General features: G+C 47.4%; 2 protein-coding genes and 1 long non-coding RNA gene across 3 annotated transcripts in view; 2 read left to right on the top strand and 1 right to left on the bottom strand.

The window, feature by feature from the left end:
* LOC128077266 (uncharacterized) lies at positions 1–27,640 on the top strand. Its single transcript, XR_008204908.1, has 3 exons — positions 1–107; positions 8,848–9,003; positions 22,751–27,640. It is a non-coding gene; the product is annotated as an uncharacterized LOC128077266 (long non-coding RNA).
* On the top strand, positions 10,333–14,318 carry FZD5 (frizzled class receptor 5). Its single transcript, XM_052676234.1, has one exon. It carries the CDS (start codon positions 10,348–10,350, stop codon positions 12,073–12,075), a length of 1,728 nt encoding a protein of 575 aa, XP_052532194.1. The 5' UTR covers positions 10,333–10,347; the 3' UTR covers positions 12,076–14,318.
* The window catches only part of CCNYL1 (cyclin Y like 1), a 33,781-nt gene continuing 23,445 nt past the window's right edge, over positions 17,347–27,682 (bottom strand). The window contains exons 8-10 of the mRNA XM_052676237.1: positions 25,646–25,812; positions 21,895–22,057; positions 17,347–19,104 (exon numbers count right to left, since the gene is read on the bottom strand). Of these exons, the coding sequence (XP_052532197.1) occupies positions 18,988–19,104; positions 21,895–22,057; positions 25,646–25,812 (447 nt within the window). The 3' untranslated portion in view covers positions 17,347–18,987. The remainder of the gene's footprint in view (positions 19,105–21,894; positions 22,058–25,645; positions 25,813–27,682) is intronic.

The following is a 27,682-nucleotide window of genomic DNA, read 5'->3' as shown; positions in this document are numbered from 1 at the left end:
CAGCTCCAGTGGTGCTGTGAGAATGTTTCCATAGCTGTCGACAGGAGCTGTATGGAGGCCTGCTAGGGGAAAGAGCAGAAGTGGCACGTTTGCTATGTTCCGAGCAGGTAACCAATGGCTTTGTTTCAGGGAGAATATTTTACCACCCCCTGGTTTTAGGAACCTAATGAATCTGCCCTCCAGCCAGTGGAGATGAGGGTTTCTGCTGCAAGCAAGCTTGTGTCTGAGTTGAAATACCCTTTTGGGTTTCATAGAAATGCTAACAAGGCCCATAAAAGCTAACATTAAGAAAAATACAGTGCTTAAGTGTGGCTATGAAGCTAAAAAGAATGGGAGCCCAGAGTCCTAGGATTTCTGCATTGCACATCCTGAACTCAGCATACTTTAAGCTCTAGGGTGTCACAGCTCTGCTTCTCACCCTAGGCTCATGGTAGGCATCCTCTTAACATTTTTGCTGCAGGACCAGACTTTACAGCTGAACTCAGTGTTTACATGCAGTGGAAGCTGAAATGCCAGTCCCAATCAGTCAGAGTGCTGAGGAGTTTGGATCTAGGCACAGTGCTTTGCCTGTTCATGGATCTGCAGCTTCACTTTGTAGCCCCTACCCATCTCCACCCTTCTGGAGTTGTGGCAACATTTATTCTCCAAGCCATGGTCGTACATGGGATCTGTTAGCCTTGCTGCAGGAAAGTACTACTGCAGAGAAATATTGCTCTTCCACTAGATGTGGTTCTCCGGTTAGATCCTACTACATGGTAATGCATTTTGCTTTTATCTTCCAAATGAAGATCATTCTTTTCCACCAGATCATTTAGCAAAAGTATTTCCTTCATAGCAGTCTCACAGCTGTCTGCTGAGGGTTGGGAGACTCTGTTTCCTGACCCTGCTCTGGATAATGCTTCTCCAAAACGAGCCAGCCGTAAGAATAAAAACACTTCTGTTGAGAAGGGAGTTTTTGGAGGCCTTTGTAAACTTTAGTGGTGATGCTGGCCCAGCTTGCCTTGCTTTCTCTGCTGGAAACCAAAGTGCTCCTCTGTTTTCTGGGAGGGCTGGTACGGACTGTTTGCAAAACATGAGTTGGCAGGTGTTGAGCCCTTCAAGATCTGACCCTATGTTTCTAAACTGGCTGAGCTAATTTTCTGCCTGTGCAACTATATGAGCCTTGCTCTCTGTGGCCATACTTTTCATATCCTATGTCAGCAGTGTTGTCCATCCCATTTCCTGACTCAGACCATACCTTTACAGCTAGAGACTGAGGCTGAAATCTGTCTCTCACATCAGCTGTATCAGCTTCTGAACTGTGGAGCTGGCTCTATACACCAGCATGCTCCAGCTGAATCTGTCTTTAAGACTGGGAGGAGCTGGTCCCTCCTCTGAGTCCTGGCAGGTGCCCAGTTCTGTGCCACCTGGTGCCCCGTGCAGTCCTCAGATCTCAGCTCCATTGGTGCTGACGGATGTGATCCGGGCGCACTCCCCTCTTCTCAACAGTACCACAGGCTCTGCACCTCAGGTCCTCCCCGCTGCCTGGCAGGGACCTGTAGCACGCCCTGACCTTGCATCACACCAGCCTCGTGCAGCAGCGAGGGCTTTGAAGCTCCGTTTTTTCAGGAGAGAGCACTCTCTTGCACGTGTGCCCAACATGGAGTGCTGCGGCAACAGCACCCCCGGCTTTGTGTGTGATTCTTTCCCATGAATATCTCAGCGTTGTCCGCAGCACGTGAACTCAACGGCCACGGGATGGTGAGAAAGCCTCGGAGACTGAGGAGACCCGTTTAGTTCGTACGGATCTTTCTCCGCATAGCCACCCATTACAGTTGTTAGCTTTGCTGTTCTCTATAGGAATTTCGGGGGATCTGGGGTCTGGTAGAGGCATGCGTGCGGGAGAGCCGGGAGCAGAGCGCGTCTTGCTCCTAACACTGCTTCTCTTCTTTCTATTGACCCAGCTTGCTGATTGGAAAAGACCCGTGTCCCCCCGGCCCCCTCTTCCTCCCCAGCCGCACGATTGTCACCGCCAATTAGTGCATTGTTAGGGAACACAATGGCGCCGTGGCCACTGGAATGGGCCGCTTTTGTGTGTCTCCAGTCGGCCGTAGGGGCAGTCAAGATTCATTTAGGGCCTTACACAACGTGGACAGAAAATACTATCAGAAAAGCAAAAGGGGGAAAGAAAAAGGGAGAGAGAGGTAGCAAGAGGAGAAGGGGGGGTAGCCTGCTATTCAGAGGTTAGCCCAGCTGCATGAAAGCCCAAGAAGCAGTGCCACATTGAAGACGCCCCTTGGAACACAAAAAGGAACAGGGCTTAATAGTAATTAGTGGGCAAACCGCAAGAGCGCCGTGGCTCTCCAGCGAATTGCTGGCTGCCACCGCTTCCCCTTCCCCCTTCCCTCCGGATCCGGCCGGGCCGGGAGCAGCGCAGGGATGGGAACTGGCGGTCGTCCCCTGCCCACCGTGCTCTGTGGAGGCCCCATCCAGCAGCTCTTTGTGGTTAGTTATTTGGACGGCAATCTCCAAAGCTCAGCCGAATGCAGGAGGTGTTTTGCAGGATGTAAGGGTATGGTTTCATACCATATTGGTGCTTTGCCTATTTCAAGGACCTTTAAAAGCAGCCCTGTTCCTTTTTGCAGCCTGACACAGTGCACCTTGCGGCTGGGCTGCATTTGTCCACAGCCTGGCCGTCTTCCTCCAGCAGAACCTCAGAAATCACCATTGTTCTTCTTGCCTGTGTCCATTATTTCCCATGATCATCCTTACGTTTTTGGTGGTATATTTAGGCAAAGCATATCTGTAAGCTCAGCAGCTATGTGGAATTTGCTCAGACCAAGTGCTAAACCTTGCTCTTGCTTCCCCACAAAAACCTGCATAGTGCAGATGACACCTGCATCCACCCCTTTCCGCTCATTTCTTTTTCAGGTCTTAAACACCCCAAGGTTTGCTCTGGTATTTTTGGTATTTCTTCGAGCATATTTTGACCTAGCATGGCTTGGGCTTGTCTTGGGTGTCTGCATTAGCGCATAGTTGAATACATTTAATCTCTACTTCTGTAAGATTGTTGCTCTTGCAGCTTGCTGCTGTTACCATTGTCAGCTGATACCCTGAATGCTAGGTTTAGTCAAGAGCTGATGAGCCAAACAATTAGCTGTGTCTCAGGAACATGCCAAGGTAATAGGTTCATAAAGCATGTTTTACCTCACATAAATATGCTTATGTATTAAAGAATTTGGGGCATCCTAGCTTAAGTGAAAAGTACACAGAGACACAAATTCAAGAATGGTACTTTTTATGTTTTTAGAGGTTCTAAAGAAAATCCATGGAACTAAACTGCAGGACACAGTGCAGGTTGTTCTCAGATATAATGGGTGCGTATCTTGGTTTTCTTTGGATATAGGAAAACATAACTGTTCTCTTTTGGATTCATCTCTGTTTAAATTGACCAAGACACTAACCAACCAAATTTAGTAGTGTCTGCTGGGAATTTTCCCAAACTGGATTGTATAAAGCTGATACTCATGCACTTATACACAATTCTGGACCGCAGCCTCCCTTCACATTGAGGCTGAAAAAAACTCCTCATTTCCACCGTTAGCTGCAGCTACAACACTGCTCTAAGATACCCAAGCAAGCCTGGGAAATGCAGTTGCTGCTCCAGTACTGGTCATTTTTTTAATGTGAGCTGGAAGCCACAGCTACTCTGTACATCTATACAAAATCAGTTTGATTCTATCAGAACAGTGCAAATGGGATTCACAACCAAGACTTTTGGTCCATCCAGAATCCCATCACAGGTTTCTCACAGAGCCAAGGGGAGCACAGCAGGCATCAAGAACTCAGCTGACGTGGCTGGGATGGCTCCTGCAATGCAAACATGATCGGAAAGCTCTCAGTGTACATGTCTCACAGATAGGGCTGATTGAAGACACTGTCTCGCAATACAGAACATGTCTGTCTCACACCAGCCACGACACATCCTCACTCTGCTAATTAGCAACATCTCTGCCAGAGTCTCAGCTGAAAGGATTAAAATCTTCTCACCTTATTCTGCTCCTTCCTCATCCAAGGTGAGATGTTTAGTCCTGGAGGGATATAGCTGTGCTGGCTCAGGTAAGGAGGCAACCTTGTTCCTCCGTGACTACACTTCTTCCAGAGGGGAATTTTATCTTTAGGGCAGTCAATCTGCCCTGACTGAAGAGACACTCAGCCTTGGATCCTTGCAGGACAGCATTGGAGGTGATCGATCTAACCTGCTCTAGGGGAATGGAAACAGAGTGCTGTCTGCAGCAGGAGCTGGTCTTTCTCTAGCTCAGGACCAGAGGATTGATTTCCCAGATCAGTGTGGTAAATCACATTTTTCTGTCTGTAAAAGCAGGATAATTATTTGTCCTTTCTCCCATTTATTGTTCCTTGGTTGCTTAGCCCGAATGTTGTTAATACTGCCCAGTATCTTGAGCAGCTGGCACAGTGAGAGGCAAATAATGAAGCTGTGTAGTGGAAGCTTGCACAGTAACTTTTCCAAGTGCACCCAGAGGGGTCCTGCCTGTTTTATGGCAATGTAACTGCTGGGGCCTGGCAGGCATGGGAAAGAGCTCCGCAGCTGCCTGCCCCACGTAGTGCACAATTAATTTCACCAATCTAGGGAAAATACAACAGAGTGAATTCTGCTGCAGACAGGTAGACTTCTCTGAGCAAAAAGCTGAATCAAGCTACTCCACTGTTTATAATGGCATAAAGAATGTGTCCCATCTTTGCAGATGTTGTGCTACTCTTTTTGTCAGCCTGCTGCGTATAGAAAATCTGTTTGATTGCATCAGTTCAGTAAAAAAAAAAAAAAGGCCTTGTAAGAGAAAAAGGCCTAATGACACAACTTGGTCATTAGAGATTTTTTGAAACCCTTTGCCAGCACTTGTGGAAAGATTGAATATATTTAGAGCACATTTTTGTGTCACCAGGACATAGCCCAGGCAAGGTAGCATCACCATGTGCTTGACAGTAATGCACATTGCAGTGTGGTATAGGATTTAGAGAACAAATGCCATGTTTTTTTATCCCTGCAAATCTCTTGATGTGCTCCAATTCTGTAACACTAGTCCCTGGTAAAGCTACTGCTTTTTAAGATCAGGATCCATAGATTTTTTGCATTTCTTAATTCTTCACATCTAACTAATATGCAGGTCAAATATGTTTTGACTTGTGATCTTGTATTAAATCATCCTATGAATAACTTGCAAAAGAAGGTAATCAAAATGCGTATAGTTCCAACCAGTGCTAACTGCCTTCTCATTCAATTTCATGTATCTTTTTACTTGTGTCCAGTAAATGTTGATTATGCAGCGAATTAAATCTGTTTCTCATCATAATTTGGTGCATTCACTGGGAGTGACATGACTCACTAAGCCCTAGCTCCAGATATTTCTCCAGTCTGTGTCAAGCACTTCAAGGATGTCAGAAGCACATACTGGGAGTCCAGAGGGCCTGATCTTAGCAAGAATGCCTCAAGGTCAGAGAGAAGACGTGGTTTCTTAGTACCTTTCTAGGGTACTATAGATCATTGGGTCAATATGGCACATCATGGAGGTGCTCAGACTCCAGAGTACAGGTATGAAGCAGTTTCTGTAAATAAAGACCCCTTACAGTTGCCTCAGAAAGGTCCAGAGTTAGTGCACCTGATGATCACTAGATCATCAGTGCATCCTATGATCACCAGAAAATGGTGATCCCAGCACTTGGAGAGGCTAATGAAAAAGAGCAGTTAGAGATGTTTTCAGATTGTGTGGTACTTTGTATTCATAAGAAAGGCCAGGCTGAATTCCTTCTTAACAGCAACACTTTCCACCTATTGATAAATTTTCAAGGCCAAGAGAGACCACTGGTATCGGCTTTATTCTTACAGATAGTAGCTTCTCTGTGAGGAACTGGTTCAGCACAGACTGAAAGTTTACTGGCAAAATTTCTGTCTCTACAAGCCACTGGGGCCGGAGGCAGCTGACCATGCTCTGCTGCCTTCTGGCTGAAGCCTGCCTGCTTTCCAGCAAGCTCTTGGTGTGCCAGCATTTTTGTGTCCCTGCTCTAGGACAGAGGAGGGGACTTCTAGACCTTTTCCATGTTGGAACAGGAAGCTTCTTTGCTGTTCCTGATGCTGCAGCATTTTTCAGAAGTACAATCAGCTTGCCCTATTTGGCACAAACTGGTATGTTTTGCATTGTTTTTTAATGCTGGGATTTTCCACAAAACAGCTTCAGTGAAGGCTGCTTGAGCATTTGTTCCAGAGAATTCTCACCTTGACTTGCATTCTAGCCCTAATGTGTTCGTAAGGTTTTCAGCCTCACCTTGCTGCTATAGCCTTGTCCATCTCTGCTGGATTAGGGAGCTACTTAGGACCTTTGTCCCCAGGATAAAGTACTGCAACTGTAGCTGATTTTATTTGATTTTGGATGTAGAGCAAACAAATAGAAATAGGTTTCCAAAGGTTATGGCCTGAGGCAGGGCACAGAAGGCATTATGTCAAACCTGAACTGCTCCAAGCAGTTTCACCCCATAGGCATCTCACAGGAAAGGAGAGGGCAGAGAAAGGAGAGGCAGAGGCCTGTTTAAAGATGACATAGATCAAAACAGGACTAATCTGAAGATAAAGCAAGCAATAATTAGTGTATGTTATTGTTATTTAACAGAGGCGTTTAATGGCTCCCAGGTATTAGCTGGGGTTTTGTTTTGTTTTACTTCTGTAGAAGTCAGAAGCTGACTCTAGACTGAAAGCAGGCAGTGAATCCTCGCTGCCAGGAGCCTAGCCAGGGAGCAGATCCTCAGGTCTGAGCCGGCACTGGTAGTTCTGCACTCTGGCTGCAGTGATGTGGTTGTGGTGGTGCAGGTTAGCTGTGCCATGGTGAAAACCATGGCTTCATGGCTGTTCTGATCACCATTCAGCTGAGACTGGGCAGAGCTCTGGTAGTTTGCAGGAAATGCACAGCTCTCTACTAGGAAACAGCCTGAGCTGCTCAGACCGCCAGAGGGGCCAGCGCTGGCCCCTTGGTCAAGAAAAAATCTCAGATTTCATGCTTCAGGGTTGTTCATTTGGCAGCTTTCCTGAGCGCTGGATTCATTTATAGCTGTAAGTATACAAATGGATGTGCACTACAATCGCCCTGCTTGGAAATCCCAGCAGAGCAAAGTATTTACCTCTGAAAAATGTTTGGAGTAACTCCTTTGCAATATATAGAGCAGTGAGCATTTCAGAAACAGTCTATGTATTTAAACAGTCATTACTGCCTTCTGGGTAAATAACACATGTTTTTAAAATGGTCTCTATACACAATAGGCACTAACACAATAAATCCTAATTGCTCTGAAGGACCCATTAGGCTCTATCAGGTCAAGAAATGGTGGAGGTTTTTTGAAAGTCACTCACCATGTTGTTACATAAGCCACAATTTGAAAGTCCATAAATAAGTATTTGCCCAATGAAGAGTGAGGGCCTTGCCAGGGCCATACTAATTTATCATGTCAACTTCACTATGGGGACTGTTTTCTTTTCAAAGGCCAGTGTTAAAAAAGAGGGGGGGAGGGGTTGGAGTACTGTGCAGTGTGTTTCAAAACGTACATATCTGAGAAGATTCAGGCTGTAATGTGCCCACCAGGAGAAGCAAATGTAATGTTCCCTGCGTCCTCCTTAGCTCGGTGCTGTGTGAATCATGGTGAGATTCAGAGAGCTGTGAAGCTGCAGGTCTGGGGCTTTTCCTCCTCCTACTGCTCCCTAGGGCTGTGGCCCCGAGGCCCCTCTGCCTGATGTGGGCTGCAGAGCAGCCCCTCAGTGCAGTTGCACCCCCAGTCCCTGTGGGGACAGACAGAGGCCAGTTGTGTACATTGTATGTGCCATGATATGCACAGATAAGTCATAATGGAATTGTTGAGGTAAAGAATTGATAGATCTAGCAAGATGAGCTTTAAGTGCAGCCACTCCTCCTGACTTTGCTTTAGCTTTCCACATGTAAAGTTTTGGTTGCATTTTGCAAAGTGTAGCACTCAGGTCAGCTGTTGGTGCCACCTGTGTCACTGTTAGAAACCACGTTTTGTGTTAATTCACTTGGAATGTGTCTATTCCATGGAGCTTTTTGAATATGACTCTGAGTTGGCAGGGTTTTGTTTCCCACACTATTTTGAGATGTGTAATTGTCCAGGTATCTGTGTAAACAAACAGCAGTGATGAAAGTTTGGGTTTTCCAGGGAATTTCAGTAAGGCATGCATGGTGAAAGTGTTGAAGTGATTTAAATCCAAATTCCTGTCTGCAGCCCAAAGCTTGTAAATCATTTTGCTCATGAGAAAATGCTGGCCTGCTGCTGCTGCACTTTGTGGGACTGGGTGCCAGAGTCCTGCCATGCTGGCAGCAGCTCGCAGCCTGCTGCCCCTGCTGTCCCTCTACCTGCTGGCCCCTAGTGTGCAGGGACTTTGTGTCTCATTTCGCACCCCCACTGGCTCTGGCAGTGAGGGGAGGTCTGTGTGGGTTCCAAGGCTTGCAGCACTGGCAGCCCACGGCCTTGTGGCTCAAGTGGGAGTGCAGAAACACCACTCACTAAGCCACTGGTAGGGGGTCACTGCACGTGTGAGCACCCCCCCAAGTGGGGTACCCACAGCTGCCTGTAGGCATCGGGAGCTCTTTGCAGATGTCTGCTGAGCTCCCTCATAAGGGCAATGGAAGTGACTGGTCTTTACAAAGGGATCTCCCTTAGTCCTTTCCTCAAGTCCTTTAGAAGTGACCATGTCCCCCAGAAAAGCAGTTTGCCCAGGTAAAAATTGAAGGCTGACAACACAGAACCAAGCACAGAAACACTTAACCGCCTTCTGACTTTCTGTTCCTGCAGGAACCACTGAACCCCCCTGCTGGAAGTGCACCTATGGGGAAAGGTACACGTGAGTGGCCTTGCCCCTGCCCCTCTCCTTGGGGCTGCAGCCCAGTTCCCAGGCACAGCTGTCGGCGTGGGACAGCTTGAGGAACCACCTCTGCATGGGGGTTGAAGGTAACACAATTTCTTAATAATGTGTAGAATTTATTAATGATGGTGGAAAGGTCTCAAGTGCGAGGAATGCTTTCTTGTTTGTCAGGATTCAGCGTGGTAGGTTTGAGGCACGGGGTGTTGCTAACGGCGCTGTGTATGCATGCAGTGATGTGCTCGTGCTGTGCGGTAGGGATGGGTAGCAGCTTACCGACTGCACTCGCTCTTACACCATTTTTAATCCTGCTCTGGTTGCTCTGCTGCATATTCATAACAACAAAAAGGAAACAGAAACACAGATGTCTACCTGGCTCTTAATTGGGTTTCATGTATCCCCAGTGTAGCAAATGCAGTGTTATTTATAGCCAGGCCCTAAGAATTAGGTGCATCTGGAGCAGTGGCAGAACCCACGCCAGGCTGCAGGCTGATGGATGGGTGGAGCGAAGCGCTGCCTCGCTCTGCCCTTCCTGTGCCCCCCTGCCTACCTGTCCCCACTGTGTGTCAGACCAAACTGATACTGCCAGAGGGAATGCTTACAGAATTGAAATATATGGGAAAAAAGGAGAATTTCTGCTCTAATGCAGCCGCATCAGCATTTTCTAATTGCACAGTGATGATAACAAAAAGCTGCCCTCTACTCTCACTGTAATTGGGGTAATCAGCTGAGGGCCATAATGAAACTGTGATTTGCCTTCTGCTGGGCTGTGACTTCACAGAAACGCAGTCGGGCAGAATTAAAAGTTATGGCTCCTGCTGCAGGGCTGTGCTGCTGCACACCAGCGCCCTGTGCCCGTACTGCAGGCAGCCGAGTGCTGTGGGGACCAGAGCGCTTTCGGCCTTTTTTAAGTTGTTCGGCAGCGGAGGTGGTGGCGCCGAGCAGAGCTGCACCCCGGTTCTTGTCTGTTGGCCTTCGGCTGCTGCCGCGGGGTTGGGATGACCCGGAGGGGGTACGGAAGGAAGGCGGCCGTGACGCGCAGGGGTGCCGGCAGCGGGGATCTGTGCGCTCCGAGGGAGTCGCTATGGACGGACAAGAGGCAGCGCGCTATCTGAGAGCTTCGGGAAGCTCCGGGCCTGCTCCGCGAACAGCGCCGCGTGCTCGCGGGGCGCTACCCGCCGCGGAGGCGGAGGCGGTGCCGAGCCGGGGGCGGGCGGAGCCGACGTTGGGGGCGGGGCTGTAGGCGGTCCGGGGGCGCGGTCCGGCGCGGCGCGGAGCCGGGGCGCCCGCCCGCCCCAGAGCGCAGGTGGCGGCGGCGGCGGCGGCACGGCCGGTCCCGGCGGGGCTCCCTCCCGGCCCCGCTCCCGGCGCGGCGGCGACAGGGCGGGGGCAGGCGCCCGGGGCATGCGGCGGCGGTAGGACGGACGGCGGCAATGGGCGGCCGGGGACTGCCGGTCCCGCTGCTGCTGGGGCTGCCGCTGCTGCTGGGGCTGCCGGCGGCGGGGCGCGCCGCCTCCAAGGCGCCGGTGTGCCAGGAGATCACGGTGCCGATGTGCAAGGGCATCGGCTACAACCTCACCTACATGCCCAACCAGTTCAACCACGACACGCAGGACGAGGCCGGGCTGGAGGTGCACCAGTTCTGGCCGCTGGTGGAGATCCAGTGCTCCCCGGACCTGCGCTTCTTCCTCTGCAGCATGTACACCCCCATCTGCCTGCCCGACTACACCAAGCCGCTGCCCCCCTGCCGCTCTGTCTGCGAGCGGGCCAAGGCGGGCTGCTCGCCCATCATGCAGCAGTATGGCTTTGCCTGGCCAGAGAGGATGAGTTGCGACAGCCTGCCGGTGCTGGGGGACGCCGAGGAGCTCTGCATGGGCTACAACCGCACGGAGGCCACCACCCTGCCGCCTTTCTTCGGGAAGCCCACGCGCCCAGCCAAGGACACAGCCAAAAGCCAGCTGCCGAGCGGTAGGCACCCGCCGGGCACCGACTGCGGCCGGACCTGCAAGTGCAAGGCGCCACTGGTGCCCATCTCCAAGGAGTCCCATCCGCTGTATAACCGCATCCGGACTGGGCAGGTGCCCAACTGCGCCATGCCCTGCTACCAGCCCTACTTCACCCAGGACGAGAAGACCTTTGCCACTTTCTGGATCGGCCTCTGGTCCATCCTTTGTTTCCTCTCCACCTCCACCACTGTGGCTACCTTCCTCATTGACATGGAACGTTTCAAGTACCCCGAGCGCCCCATCATCTTCCTCTCTGCGTGCTACCTCTTCGTCTCTGTGGGCTACATTGTACGGCTGGTAGCGGGACATGCCAGTGTGGCTTGCGACCCTGAGCACCACCACATCCACTATGAGACCACGGGCCCCGCACTCTGCACTGTGGTTTTTCTGCTCCTCTACTTCTTTGGCATGGCCAGCTCCATCTGGTGGGTCATCCTGTCCCTCACCTGGTTCCTGGCAGCTGGCATGAAGTGGGGCAACGAGGCTATCGCAAGCTATGCGCAGTACTTCCACCTGGCTGCCTGGCTCATCCCCAGTGCCAAGTCAATTACCGTGCTGGCGCTCAGCTCCGTGGATGGGGACTCGGTAGCTGGGGTTTGCTATGTGGGCAACCAGAGCCTGGAGAATCTGCGTGGCTTTGTGCTGGCACCGCTGGTTGTGTATCTCTTCACTGGCAGTCTCTTCCTGCTGGCCGGCTTCGTCTCGCTGTTCCGCATCCGCAGCGTGATCAAGCAGGGCGGCACCAAGACTGACAAGCTGGAGAAGCTGATGATCCGCATCGGTATCTTCACCGTGCTCTACACTGTGCCTGCCACCATTGTCATTGCCTGCTACATCTATGAGCAGCACAACCGGGAGGCGTGGGAGCAGGCGCAGAACTGCTCCTGCCCAGGGGACCCCCACCGCCCCAAGCCTGACTATGCTGTATTCATGCTCAAGTACTTCATGTGCCTCGTGGTGGGCATCACTTCTGGCGTCTGGATCTGGTCTGGCAAAACTCTCGAGTCCTGGCGGCGCTTCACAGCCCGCTGCTGCCGGCCAAAGAAGCCAGCAGGTGCTGCTGCATACGGTGAGGTCAGCCCAGCACTGGTGGGCAGGACGGTGCTGCCCAGCATGGCCTCCTACCACAAGCAGGTCCCGCTGTCCCATGTGTGATCGGAAGGAGCCGTGGTGACCCCAGCATGGAGGGAGGAGAGGGTTGCAAAGACCCAATGCTGCAGCACAGGGAGCGGTGGCAGAGCCACCCTGCCACCCCAGTCCCACAGCAGAGCGGAGCAGCCCAGGATCAAGCGTAGCCCCAGTCAGGGCAAGAGAGGTGCCAGCAGCAACATGGGGACAGAGGGTCGGTGCTGGGAGCCCAGCGCTACCATGAGCTGGGACACATCATGAAGTGATGTGGGGGCTGGGTAGGTGGCAGCAGCCGCACAGCCTCTGGATGGGTTGTACTGGTACTGGGACGAGGGGGAGAGCTGCAGCAGGCATGGCTGGTGGCAGCCCTATCTCTAATGAATCCCAGCACCAGAACTGAGCTGCTTGCCAGAGCTGGGAAGCATGAGAGGAGTCGGGATAGCAGGCTGGGGACATCCCACGTATCACCAGGCAGAGAGCTGGTGGCCCTGGCACAGGCTAAGAGGCAGGGGTTGATCTGCACGGGTGCTGGCAGAACAGGAGGATGGGGCTCAACGAAGTCCTGCTGCCAGCCCACACAGAGCCCGGCACGCTGCCAAGAAGCCTGGGGCCCAGGAGCCCTGAGCCCCCAGCAAGCACTCGCCAGCTCCCTGACAGGGCTGGTGCTTTGCACTGCTAGCTCTGGCACTTTGGAAAGTGGTTGGCAATGCTCCACACCTCTGTGTCAGGCAAGTTTGTAGCATCTCCCCCGTGCTGTGCGGGCTGCCTGGGGCAAGGCAGGGGTCGTGTCATAGACCGAAATGCACTGTGTGTGTGTGTGTATCGGCAGCAGGAGATGTGTGCGTGGGGTCTGTGAGGCAGGCGGTAGCTGCGTGTGCTGGGAAGCAGTGGGGTCAGCAGCCAGCCAGCTCCAGCCCTCCTTGCTGCTTTTTTGGAAGCTGCACCTCTGTCAGACAGCACCAGGCTCAGGACTGAGCAGGTAATTCAGGAATAGTCAGCAGGGCGCTCACACTTTCTCCCGCATCGCAGCCTCTTCCCAGGGTTGGGCAGCAGCGGGGCACTGACAGAAGCAGTGCAAGGCGTTACACTCTGGGGACATCTGGACCTAGATTGGTAGCACATGGGTGCTGTGTCAGCCCCTTGAGTGGGACAAGGGAGTGGCAGCAGGGATGGGCTGCTGAGAGGCAGCTGCAGCCAGCTCCTGCCTGCTTTTGAAAGAACCCAGGTGTTTAGTCTGGTTTCCCTGCCCCAAATGGGATCACATATGTAACTTTGCAGAAATGATTACGGGAGTCCTTTTGTCCCCTTCCAACCATGGCGCCACGACCCAGCTGCGTTGCTCTTGCGGGACTGTCAGGGCCCCAGGTTGTTCAAGATGCCCTCAGAGCACTTCACTGTCAAGGAGGTTTCCAAGCCTTTTAAAACCAAAGTCTGGGAAGCAGGGGACCCTCTGGTGGCACAGCTGCTGATACAGATGGTGCCAGGACGTGGCGTGTGTGCAGAGCGGTGCAGGGCCAGAGTGCTCCGTGGGACCCTCTCACAGCTGCAGGGCACTGTTGCGACAGAGGTTGGCTCGCTTTGGTGTGTTGCAGTACTTCACCTTGGGCAGCATTGCACCATGTTCTGTTACAAACTGTAAATAGCTGTATATAGTTGTTTTGTACTTTCAGGAGCTGGGGTGAACTTTGATACAGGTTTGGGGCAGGTGTGTGCTCAGTGTGGGGCAGGTCAGGCGCGGCACTGTGGGCATATGTGTGTTGTAATCCTGGGCATTAAATAGCTCCAACCTGATCCAATCCACGCCTTGCTGGACTTGTCTCTTTCTATAGTGCCTTCTGTAGATACAGCTAAGCACACCATGCAATACAATGAACAAAACCATGGCAAAGGTGGTGTTTTTCTGTTTGTTTGCTTCTTTTTTTTAAGTCTAACTGACTGTGTAAAACTTTTTTTTTTTTAAGGAAAAAAAGAAATCCAAGCTCAAGTGCAGGCTTGCCTATTGAAAAGTTTCCGGGAGGCCACTCTGTTCTGACCTAAGGACAGGTTGGTGCCAGCAGCCTGGGGCTGACCCTGGCCTCAGCACTGCCCTGCAGGCAGGGCAAGGTGTGGAGCCAGTGCCCCTGTGCTGTGGGTAACTGACATGTTGTTTTGGCATTGTTGTTTAGTGGTGCTCTTCAACTTTTGTTTATATAACCATATTTTATTTTGTGAAAAGCTGAAGAAATTTTATTCAAAGAGAAGTATAGAGATTAGTTATTTATGAGGAAAAAGATGTGTGTGCAGTTTTCTTTGCTTGTATGCTTATGCTAACCTGATAATTACCACAAAAGCTTACTGTGGGGAAAGGGGAGGAGTGTGCTGGAGGGCTGTGCTGTCTTCTTATCAACAGGGATCAGCGGGGACTTGGGAGGCAACTGCAGCAGCCCTGTGCAGATGTGCTGCCGAGAGCACCAAGCCCTGCGCAGCTCTGCCCTCAGTGTGAGGCTGTGCGCCCTGGCCCATGGCAGCAGCCCACCCAGCTTGGAAGTGAGTTGGGTCTGCAGGGTGTTGGCAGCAGGTACTGCTGGCACCACCCCTGGCTTTGCTGACAGAGCTCCTGGGCAGGCCAAGGTCACACCTTCCTGGTGGAAGACAGTTAACGATCAACTTTTATTGGTGTTCTTGCAGTTTGCACGGTATCGGTCCCTCATTCTGCCTCGAGATCGAGCGCCAAAGAGTTGCCCTTTGGTACTTAGCAGGTGCCAGCTCTTGGCCAAGGAGGATGTTGTGTGCTGATTTAAGTGTCCTTGTTGCCATCTGCTGTACACTCTCCTGTGGTGGGAAGAGTGCAAAGGGAGGACAATGAGGGGTTAAGTTGGCTGTGCTGTGACTAATGGTGCAGGACTCTGCTATCTAGTTAGGTGTGTAGGCACACACGGGTCCCACTAGATAGGATCTCTTACCTGAAAGCAGCATTCCAATGCCCCATGATAAAACTGATGGAGCCAGCAATGCACTGACTCACCCGAGCCCTCTGTGGTTAGGTACAGACAAAGGACACCCAGCAGCTGAGCCTGCCCTGTGCAGGGCAGCTGCTGTGCGGCTGTGTGGGCATGCCCCACCTCAGCATGAGGACTTACCTGGGTGCTGAAGGCACCTTGCCTGTTTCCAGCTGTAAAGCCTGCTTGGCAGCAGGGTTACTGCCAAAGCTTCCTGAGAAGCCTCTGTGTTCTCAGTGCCTCAGTAAGCAGGAGTTTGGCAAAGCTGCCATCCACTGCCACCTTGAGATCGATTTTGATCAAGAGAAGGGCCATGGCTGCAGTCATTTGTTGGTGAACCACCACCAAAGGCTGCAGGACTCTGCACAGCTACACGCAGCCCACCCTGATGGTGCGGTGTCACACACCTGTGCTCTGTCCCATTGGGCCCATTCAGGCTGCCCTCAAGGCAAGAGCAGGCTCTCTTGGTATCGACTAGTGCAATGCACTTTGTGTGGGGAAAAGTAGTATCTGGCAGAACAGGGATCTGGCCCTGCAAATGGGGTTTTATGTGACAGGGGCAGGAGGCAAAGTGGTGATTTTGTTCCTGGACATGCCTTGCTCCCTAAGGCAGCAAACTGGCCCATTTTCAGCAATGTGCTTTACCTAGCTATTAAACTGCATATATGTATGTGTGCATGGTAGCGCAACAGTGCACTATATTCACTGCTAAAGCACGACAGCACATATTTTGCCTCTTTCTCAGAGAACACTGTGAACAGTCAGGCATAAGCCCTGCTGCACTATGGGAATTAGCAGCTTGGGCCATAGGCAGCAGCCCGCCTTGTTCTGGGCTCTGACCCATCAGCCAACAGCACCCACACAGCTGCTACCCCCCCCCGCAAACTCTGACCTCAATTGCTCTTGTGCCCTCTTCTGCTTGTCAGGTTATTCCTGATGCGTATATTCTTACCCAGAAGCAATGTTCTTGACATTTATTCAGTCTCTGAAGTGCCTGTCCTCTTAACTGCCAAACCCACGCTGAAGTAGCTCTCAGAAAGTTCCCTTAGAAACAAAATGCACACAGTCCCCATACACAAACAGAAAGGCCTTCTGACTCCCAAAGGCATCATGTAGCCCAGAAACACATCAGTGAGTTGCTGTCCATATGGACCTGTAGCACACACTGCTCGCGTTACTCTTGATGGGTCACGATATAGCTAATGTCTAGGGAAGCTGTTAAGTGGAACCACCGTGGGACTGAATGCAACCGAAGGTCACCTCACCTTGGATTTACTCTTCACAACGCAGGCTGTTGTTGCTGGGTGTTCTTCTAAGGCAACAGAGGTAGGTACACTCACTGTAATGCTAGTGTTCTAGAGATGATTCTATTATTTTTCATTTTGCCTTTGTACGAAAAATACCGCCAACAAATAAAGCACAGCTCAGCTCCCCGCAGAACCCACCCCCCAAATGCAGTTCCCTCTGAAATTGTATCTATCTTTGTTCTTCAACTGCACTCTTTTAAAAGTTTTACTTCCCACTGATTACCTAAGAAATGCTGTAGGTATGTTTTCCTGGATCTCTTTCATATGGCCCAGAATGTTAAGGGCAATTGCTATTTTCCCCTCTCTTAAGAAATCATGATTCTATTGACCAAGTGCTCTGGGCTAAGCTACAGAAAAACTAAAACCAGTTAAAGTTTAGGCAAAATTAAGTTGGGAGCATCAGGTTCCTGGACAAGAGTACAGCTGTCTGAGTTGACACCCACCTGACAGGCAGATCAGCAGGACGAGCCTCCCTCTACTTTGGCCAAAAGGTGAGTGAATGCCACAAGTTACTGCTGAGCACCTTAGAGCTGAACGGCTGCAGCTACAGAAACCATGTGCCAGCCCACAGTGAAGCGAATCCAGACCCCATCACACAAAGTAAAAGACACCCAGTCGCTTGTAGATTCCTACTGAGTGCTCAAGGGAGGATTTAAAAACTTCCAGTTAGCACCAGACAGATATTGTAGAGGGCTAAGTCAAATTCAAACTAAAACAAGTGGAAATAGCCAGGCAGCTACAGAAGGCTTCTGCTTCTCATCCAGCTGAGGGCCCTGGCCCATCCTGCAGAGCAAGCAGCACACAGTTGCCCAATGACCTCTGCTGTGGGCTTCAGAGAATTCCCGAGTAATCTCAGCAAAATGAACACGAGGGGAAGGTACAGAGACAGGGGAGGCCTTAATGTACATTGATTCCACAGCCCCCTACTTCCTCTCAAACATGAAAGAAGCTGTACAGCAGCAAATGGGGAATTAAATCAGACAACTGTACAGAATACACAATTTACCTTTAACTTTAATTAAAATAGAGTTTATTAGCTTTTCTTTTAATACAAACATGAGAAAGGAAAACCACCTGAAGATGTAGCATTATTTCCAAAATTCAGTTGTGATCAATACCTGAAGTGCCAAGTTCCATGGATCTGAGAGCCAGGGGCAGGCATATTAGCATACCACAAAAGACAAAATGCATCATTTTAACAGCTGAGTGTAGCCAGACTGATTGTTACACTCAGACCCCCACTCCCTACCCTCCACTCTCAAAAGCATGTGGACTCACCGTTTAGTGTGAGTTTCTGGACCTTGGCTAGATGAAGTGCACAGAAACTGTGCCATTTGGAGGGAGATCTGCTCCTAGACAAACAGCCTAGAATCTATTTGGATCCAAGAAGGGAAGATATTACAAAGGCATGTAACAGGAAGAGTCTAGTAATACTTATCCTGCTCAGAGTTCAGTTTCAGAGCCTGAAAGTAAGGTCCATTCCAAAGTCTCAGAAGGAACAAAAACCCAAGCCTTAAAAGCAGTTGCACAAAATAAAATTCACTTTGGAGGAAAAAGGAAAAAAAAAGTTTTACAGAAATATTTTTGATAATTTTCAATTAATTTTTTTTTTCAATCTACCCGGTTAGGTAGTCCAAGATTCTCAAACTCTATCTTATCATGATTGTAAATCCCTCCCAAGAAACAAAGCCTCAATGGGAGCCAAATGGATGCACAATATCAGCTTTAGGAACTCCACTGTATATAGCACAAGAGATCTGCAGTAGAACTCGAGAAGCGGTGCTGCACACATGCCGTTCACCACTGGATTGCTACGCTGTTTGGGATGGTGATGATATTTCCAGACCAACTTTCTCATTCAATGCCTCAAAAAAATATACAGCTTGCGTCTCTTCCAGAGCAATAACAAGTATTAGAAAATGAGAGAAGCACCATAATTCACAAGAAATGCAGCATGGACCCTATATATTTTAACAATACAGAAAACCATCTCTCTGCCACCACTCAAAACATACTAAGTCCTTTGACAGTCTACTGGAGTGAAGTTGTTGGTGCAGAGTTGGGATTCCTTCCTGCTGTGCAGCTTCTTGGTTATGAACAGATCACCAATAATAGCAGCTTTTAGTAGCCAAACCAGGGAAAAACCATCAACACAAGTCAAGGCTGTTTGTTGTTTTCAGCTCCAGAATAGTTTGATACTTTAAATTTAGAGTCCCACGTTCTGTTTTGTTTTTAACACCGCATTGACCCAAAGTACAAATGCGGCGGGACTCTGTAGGACAGGGGAGAGGAGGGAAGAACGTTGTAACTATAGTCATGTGGTTAGTGTTTAAATTCTAAAATTTAAAACTACTTGTTATTAAAAACCTCAAGAGTTCACAGCTATAGGCCTACATAGTAAGCAAACTGTGGGAAAAAGATGGAGAGAAGTTTGTTTTTGCATCTCTGGATAAATTAAAGAGGAGAGAGTGGATTTGACAAAGATCTTGTCTTGCACCAAGTATGCTCCTCAAGCTCTGGGCTCCCTTGGCTAATTTTACCCCTCCTCTCCTTTTGCTGGAAGACACCATCACCGCTGGCTTGTGTGCATGGAGTGGTGGTATTCCTCCAATTCATGTGGACGCTGGTTCATGGTGCTGCACCTTTCTCTCTCCTCAGGAGAGGATGGCATTAGAACGGCGGATACCAACTAAATTATCAGCACTGAAAGATCGTCTCATAGCAGCTTTTGACAAGTCTTTGTATTTATCTTCACACAGCCGGGAGATAGCCTGGGTATCACGTTCAGAAACAAAAGTACACATTAGAAAAGCTGGAACATTTCAAGGAAGTTTTTACAAAGCATCATACGAACAGCACAGGCACTCTGCAGCTGTGGTACTATTGGGTTTTTTACGTACAAAGTCAGAAAAGAACTACCACTTTGGCAGAAAAGTATTAAGGGGGTCTCTCCTCATGCTATCAAGAACCTTATCCGTTAGGAATCAAGACACTGAAAAGGTGAGTCTCATTACCTAATGGAAAACTTGGATCCATTTCAGACTTACGAGTTCATGTAAGTTATGTTCCAAATTGTACCTAGTAGTTAGGTCTGGTGTTTGGGCTTCTAACAGCACTAAAATGCACATAGGCATTTATGAGAGAAAAGGCTCAAGCCAAAATGGTTTCTGCACTCCCACAAGAACCCTGCCCTTGGTCACTTGGTACAAGTGAGCGCAGAAAACAGAGGTGTATGAGAGGGCTCTATTTTCCCTTTACCATCTCTACACCTTCTCCTCCAGGCTGCTTTTTCCACCAAAGACCACTCATGTAGTCAGGTCAAGAAGGGAGGGCAGCTCTCTGCTCAATGGCACGGCAATAGCTGGGGCATTAATACAGCTATTACATATCCACACATGTGGACAACTTCGTATTTAACCGTTTTTTCAGCCACTTACTGGCTTACCCCTGCTCTGCTCTGCTTATTTAGCTAGTCAAGCTGCCTTTATTCTGGTGCAGCCTTTTTAGTGCCAGCCTAATTATTTCCCGTATAACACACGATTGTGCAGAAAACGGTGCGTGTCCTCTCCTGCAGAGCCCATTTCTGACTGAAGCTTTCAGACACAATCAATGCAAATAAATAAGGATACCAGTAATAAAAGGCTGAACTGAATTTCAGTCCTGAACATTTACTGCCATTAATAATTTACCATCTATCAGGAGACAAACTTTCAGAGTGCTACAATCAGCTACAAGTCTACACCTTCCCTTTAAGGCAGCACCCATTCAGCACAACCCAGTGTTCTGGAAGTTCAAGAGGTGAAAAAGCACTCTGAGCATGAATAAACCCCTAAGTGTATTTTAAAATAATTATTTACATTTATTTCTGCCGACCTTCTGGAGGCATGCATTTGGCTCAAGAGTGGCATTCTTTAAGACACTGGCTGTATGAGCTCCTGGTGCAAGACCAGACAGACTCTCCATCCTGTTTTAATGCTAGCACATCAATCATAAGGCAACCTGTGTTGACATATTTAGCCCCAGTCACCCATATGTTATAAATCAGTTTTCAGCCCCTGGAATACTAATTCACTGCTTCACAGAGGTGCCTATCTGCTCCTCAAATACTTCTAACAGAAAGGTAGAATTAAAAAGTTTAGCAAATGGTTTAAATATTTATCACGTTTTAGAATTAAAAACCAAAGTGACCTATGTATGCACATCAGGGAGTGTGTTACGGCAAAGCGCATGCTGTAGGGAAAATTACTCTGCTTTTAAACACCAAGCCCCCAAATGTTAGCAAAGAAACAGGCTTACAACCTGTAAATCATCCGCTTATGCCACAGGCTCTGAGCAGTTCAGTAAACAATTTCCAGTGGAATATGAACTGCCCTACAACCACATTTACAATTAATGACAGTGTTAGCTTAAAGTGTGAGTAACAAGGGTGAAACAAAGCAGAAGAGCTGCGTTGCTTCACTTTAAATAGAGGAATTTGTAGGCATATCATACCTATCATTCCAAAGGACAAGGGGGGATAAGGCTTCTTACCAAAGTTCAACCACCTCTGGGTGGAAATAGAAAAACTGGCGCTTGGCAGAATTACTGGAGGTGGGCAACAGAACAATATAAGCCAATAATCCTGCAGAACGCCCCTGTCTGAATGGGGCATCAGTGTACATGGGGCCCATGTTTAATGTCTTTGTTGAAAGGTCAACAAAAACACGTATGCACGGCTGTCAACTGACAGTTGAAAGGCTGCATGAGTCAAGAGGAAAGTTTTGCCTAGGAACCCAGGTAATTTAGGTATTTTCCAAATGTCTTACGTGTCTCCACCAACTAGCAAGAAAGTTCAACGCTGCTTAAGTTCTTTAACACGAAGCCGCCACGTGAAAGAACGCCGTGGGGACTTGCACCAAGGCAGCCTTCTCCATTTAGCAAAAAGGGCCAGTCATCTGTATTTACACTCCTCTGGGCATGCTGAAGCATTCCTAAGAAGCAACTATTCTAAAAGTTTGTCTCAAAATAACATTTCTTTGGAAAGGTGAGTTCTGAAGTTTGTGAAAAATAACATTAATTCTGCAGCTGTCCCCCTAACAAATGGTTTATTAAACCGTGAGAGCAGCAAGAGCACTCCCTCTAGATTTAAAAGCAGCTGTGCAGTGGGATGCAGTGGGAAACCTTCAGCTGGTAGTATTTAGAAAGGTCCAAGTGTGACTGTCTCTCAGTGCTCGGAATACAGACTGTGAGCAGGGAAAGACAGACAATCCATTACATATGACACTATTCTTTCAATCTTCAGTAGCCTAGCTGAACTATAGTTCCTCATATAACACCCACTTTATGCAGTGATCTGCTAGACTTCCACTCCTTCCTCAGAGAACTAACTGAGCCTAGGCATGGTTTTAGAAGTGCTAGCTGCAGCCAGAAAGGGGTTCAATCAGCCCGTAATACACTAATCTAAAAGCTTTTTGGTTTTTCTAACTGCCACTTACTATGATTAGCAACAGACGCTCCTAGTACACACACACACACACACACACATGCAACAGTCCCCTGCTCAGGCAACCTCAGACCATTACCTCCAGTTTCTGTGCTCTCTCTTTACTAAGAGGCTCCAGCAGAAAGCTCAGGTTATTGTCATCTGCTAGGGAGCGAAGATCGAAGTAGTATTTGGCGTAAACACTGGCAGGAACATTGATATTAAACTGCAGTAGCTCCAAGAAGTGTCTTTCCATCTCGTTCCTAGGAGGGACAGAGAACAAAAGAAAAAAAATAGTGCTTTAGCCGGGGGAAAAAAAAAACCAACAACAAAAAAGCTAACAGAACAACTGGAGACCTCTAGGCTATTTATAAAACCAGCAACTTTGAACTAGTCATCGAGAGGCCTGTATTATTCATTTCAAGAGATGGTTCATTCACTGGTGCTCGAAACAAGGTGCAGCTTTTGGGTCCTGGCACTTTCAGCTGGGAGAGAAAGGTAGTGCCCTGTCGTGCACTCGCAGGGCTGACCAGGAGGCTCATTCTTCAGAGTTCCATTAGTGCAGCTGTACAATTCATGCGCCATTCTCACTCTCTCGTACAGCCCCACGCTATAGTGATCAGATGAAAGGAATGATGTATGCTGTTTATTAGCTCTGAAGAACTTACAGACATTTTCACCAGGCTGATAACAGGAAGGGGGTTTATTGAAGTAGAGTTGGACTAACAAAAGCAGTAGGCAGATCACCACGGCAACAAATGGATCTATGAAGAGCTGCTGCTATTATCTCACAGAAAAAAGCCTCTTGAAGCAACATGGATTCATCTCCAATAAATAAATAAATAAGCAGCATTAGGTGGCAGAAGGAATTTTCTCCTCAATAGCATTAGGCAGGATAACAAAGTACTGTGTTAAAGGGTGCCATTCGGTTTTTACTCACTCGTCTGTTTTCACAGGGCAAAATATTTGGAGGAAAGTGAGGAAAACGCTGTGCCACAAAAAAAGGCCATTTCAGCTACTGTACTGTGGTCAGCTAAAACAAGTTTTTCCTGATGTAAATAAAATCAACCTGGAAGAAATGAGTTGGTACCCAAACCACTGGGAACAGACCTTCACCTACAGAATCTGACGACTCTGTAAGCTGGTCAACTGCAAACACACGAGGGAGTAAGGGACACTGATTCAACGGGAGCTTTTAAAATGGATGTTTTACCTGTTAGAAGAGGGAAGTAAATCAAAGAACCATCCAGGTTGTGTCCTGTACTGGATGATGGGTGTCAATATCAATAGCAGCTTTGTGCTTGTTTCTAGTATAGTGGACTTGAGTACCATTGAACCTAGTGCCAAAATTAATTTCCTGTTCATATGGTCATAAGCCTATAGAAATGTAAATCAGATAATGTTTTGATGATCAGCTGATCAGAGCTTGATTTATCTGTGAATAAATGCTCTTCACTGCACCTTTTGTACTCACTACACTAGTTTAATTGTATAAAAATACAATTCTTCATTGGATTAACAAGTCTATTTATAGTGGTTTAAAACCTGGGAAAGCATAATTCCCATGTGTTTCCTGTGCTTTATTTACAAATATATGTGTCTGAAAGAATGAACAGCATGTGTCCCCTTAACAAGCAATCATAGCAAGATTAGCAGCTGCACAGTTAATTTTTCAGTGATTATGGATTCATTCTCATCAAAGCAAGCAAGTTTTGACAAAGGATGACTTCCAAATATCAGTTTAATTTCCTTCTTTTTCTTCCCATAGGAATATGCAAATAAAACCAAGCCAAAAACCCTTTTCAGTAAAAAACAAAAAACAAAAACAAAAAACAAAAACAAAAAACAAAAACCCACTGCAAAACTACAACTACAAAAGCTGGCAATTAAGCACAGTGCCAACCATTAATTGAAGGTAGTATTATAAGCTTAAAACTCAGTTTTGCGGAGTATTTATTCTAAGCAGTTTTCCAGGGTTCTGTCTGTGGTAAAATTACCCAATCTGAGATGTGTGAACTCTGCCCTGCTGCAGCAGTGCAGGCCTGGCTGGGCACCCCGGACACTGTCAGAAGGGGTTGTGCAGTTTCTGGACAAACCTAAACTCAAAGGTGGAAACCATTTCAAATTAGATGGGATCACAGAAAAAAAAAATCCAAACTGAGGAGAAGCAGCAGCCTCAAGTCTTTTTTTTCCCTACCACCACCACTGCTTTGAAAACGTAAGTACCAACAATTTCAGGAGACCCAGCACCAGCAATAGACAATAAGCATCCTGCTTATTACAGATGTTTCAGTGCTATCAGTTTGATTTATTCCAAGGAGGACTAGAAGAAGACACATCAAAAAGAGCAAGATGTATACCCTGGCACTCCCAGCACCGCTGACCTCACTTCAGCCATCTCAGAGCTATTTGCAACAACGCTTCAAGTGTGTTCCTCAGAAGATAAGCACTTGAGCCAGGTTGAGTGAAGATGCACATTGTATAAAATCACTAATTATGCTTTCCTGAAAGCATGGCTGCATAGCCCTGGTTTTGGAGACAAAGAACTCCCAGATAAGGGGTACCTATAAAACAAGATGCTATGTTTCCTGTCGCTGTTTGCAAAGCAAAATAATTTGAAAAACCAAGAACTCTTTTGGAAACTAAAAATGGGAGAGTTTTCTGTAAGGAAGAGCACATTCTTCTTACTAAGGAGTCCTACATAAATGCTGTATTTTAAACGTTAGCTCTAAGCTGAATCTAGAGAAGAAAACTTTGGGCAAGGGCAGAATATCTGACATGGGGAGCCTACCAGTGCTATGTGCAAATTGCTACTGCCTGTTTGCTCCTGTACTAGAACTGACTTGTACAATGTAGGCCTGGACACACAGTCAATCACAGTGTGATAAAACTCAGAAACACACAGGGTATTTAATGAAGTTTAACAAAGCCCGAATGAATGATACCAAGCTAACCTAGTATTTCTACCACCGTCATAAAAGAAATGCAGAAGGAAGCAGAGAGAAATTAACTGAAAGGAATTTAACTGAAAATATTATGGGCCAAATATGCTTCCCACAAACATAGCCATAGCACTTGGCACAGAGCCACCATGATGTACCTCTGAACATCCTCTGAAACTGCAGAAACTATAGGACTTAAAGCTGACTTCATAAAGAAAAAAGAGTGGATTCCAAAGTTATCAAAAACTGGAACCTGTGTCTGAGACAAGAATATGTACAAGAAACAGCTCTACTTGAACAAGCAGTACTAAGATTGAGCATTTTGTTCCCAGCATTGTAGGCAAGTCTAAGAACACACTTGACAAAGAGGACCTGTCGCAGTAGTTGGATGCAAGACACACAGCCACAGATACTAACAGAAATGACACTTGTCTTCCAAGAGCATCAGCTAAGAATTCAGACCTTGAAATATTTATGCATTGGCTGGATGTAGGGGCAGACACTTAAGTCACAAGTTTCAGCTTCCCTTGCAATTTTTCTAATTCTAAGCAAAAACGCATGAAATGATAACTTTTATTTTCCAAAAAGATTTTTTATAAGACTTAAAAACTGGGCTCTTAAAGAGTTCTGCCAATGCAAAGCTGCAAGTCCCATGGCTCATCGCTGGGGGAACGATGTTAACAAAAACTAACTTTGAAGTTGCTCACCTCAGTAGTTAGAAACGATAATAAAGATTTGTCTCAAAGACAGCTGAAGCATAGTTCCCTAGGTTAAAAAGAGGCAATGAAGCCTGGCACCAGAGATGCACTGTGTGTATCCTGTAGCACCAGAGAGAGGCATTCAACATAGCACTATCAGGACAACTGCTGTTTAGAAAACATCGTAGATTTGTAAAAACTTGCAACTTACATGTCCTCAACAGTAATGTCCTTCAATATTTGGCAGTAATCCACATTCCAAACAGCCTGATCATCCCAGACTTTAGAAGCCAGCAGAATAGCTCCTAAGACTATCCTCTTCCAGTTACTAGGGCAGATGTCAATCTCTGCATAGGTTAAAAGCCTTTCCAAGTAAACCTGTTAAAAAAAAAAACAGTTTTACATGTGGAATCAAGAGTTGAAGCTGATTTCTGAACAAACACTCCAGTCAAATATAACCATGTTATCCCATTATCATTAACTGTCTAAAAGAAATTATTGGTGATAACTACATAGGTTGTTTTGAAAATAATGCCTCTTACTTATTTCCAAGGAAACTACAAAAGATGCAAAGGGCACCACAACGCTGTTTGATAGAGCAAATTCTCAGCTACAAGATACTATTTTTCAATACAGTCAGCACCATGAGCTATGTGTCTTCTCCAGCAATTAACAGGAGGCTGTGTGCTGTGCTTGTGAAAATCTGCACCAGCAGATGTGACCCAGTGTTGCTACTGCTGAAACGCACCACCCACTGCCTCACTGTGCTCACATCCACTGTCTGGTCTCCATAAATGCTCAGTGAGCACTGAGGATCGCCAGTGGGTGGTGGTTTTTCCGCATGGAGCAATTCAGTAACACATCTTTGCTCCATTCACACTTCCCTGTCAGATGCCATTTGGTCAGACTGCCCCTCTGTGGCTGTATGTCACACACAGCATGCAGTGGAATATTGGTGGGAAGCTTCAGCCTCTAATGCCATACCTCTAAGATTTGCCTCTGATGTCATGGGCCAACAGAATAAAACAGCAGGCACTGCTTTTGGAGCAGTCATTGTATTTACACTTCAGAATCACAACTTTCAAGAGCAACAGGTTCCTAGTTTTGTTGTTCCGTTACCTAAACCAGGTCAAAGGTCCCAGTGAAACCTCAGATAACCTGGTGGGTACAGGAAGCTGTTGTGCCCATAGGTCTATGGGCAGCATCAACCCCTACTTACCAGGGCTTCCCTATGCTTTCTTCCCATCTTTTGCTTACAGTCTTCGAGAGGATTGAAAGCATTCCCGTAATAACAGAGCCATCTAGTGGTAAAGACCACTTTAAAAAACAACTCCATTTTTAAAATACTTTACATGTCAAGATTGCCTGGTACCATCATCCCATTCTGTCAAATTGCTCGCATGTCTTTGGAAAAGCAGAAGGTGAGCCTGCTTAATTGCCACACTGTCTTTTGGTGATAGTTCTTTTCTGTTCTTTTCAGACTGTTCTGCAGACAAGCCACAATGAAGACTGAAGTCTAGTATGCAACAAAGCACAGTTTAAGAGACCTTCTAATGCAGTGATTGTATCGGCTGTGTTTTTTCCCTTTCCCTTCAGGTATTTATGTGTATGTGTGTGTGTGTATACGTGCAGGCATATAAACACATGTGTCTGCATAAAGATCAGTACTTTTTATACCCATCTCGCTTTTGGAAAGCAAACAACACACTGTGGTGAGATGATTTTCTCTTACTACTATTCTCAATTTCCACGCACCTCCAGTCACATGGGGAAAATGGTCCAAAAAGAAAAAAAAAAAAAAAGAAAAAGAAAAAGGGAGCAGACAGAAAGGTGTCTGTGACTGAAGGACATAATAGTAAGAAAAGTTGATCTCCTGGAATTCCTGCGCTATTGACTCTCAGCTCTTAGGGCATGCTGTTTGCACTGTTCCAGTTAATACAAATTCTAACGTGCACCCTGTACCACAGAAATAAAACATGACTTTGTGTGTGATCTTAATACACCCCACTGTTCATGGTATCTCATGTTCTGCCAATCTCGAGCTTCTTCAGTGAGTTATATATTTTATGAATTTAATAAATATCTGATTGGACAAGTAATTAAGTATTACACATTCAAATACAGGAAAGCTAAGATCCTTTTAAGTTATCCACTTCTGTAACTACTTGGAAATATTTTCTAATGAACTTGTCGTATGGCGTCTTCATTATTAACATGGTTTCATAAGATAGTGTAATATCTCAGTGCA

The sequence above is a fragment of the Tympanuchus pallidicinctus genome, unplaced genomic scaffold (genome assembly GCF_026119805.1).
Source record: "Tympanuchus pallidicinctus isolate F22 unplaced genomic scaffold, pur_lepc_1.0 scaffold15, whole genome shotgun sequence".
NCBI classification, from domain to species: Eukaryota; Metazoa; Chordata; class Aves; order Galliformes; family Phasianidae; genus Tympanuchus; species Tympanuchus pallidicinctus.
The sequence above is the reverse complement of the archived record's forward strand: the minus strand, read 5'-3'. Positions and strand labels throughout refer to the sequence as shown.

Excerpts from the sequence above, each read along its gene's own strand:
- FZD5 (XM_052676234.1), top strand. The coding sequence starts at position 10,348 with ATGGGCGGCCGGGGACTGCCGGTCCCGCTGCTGCTGGGGCTGCCGCTG.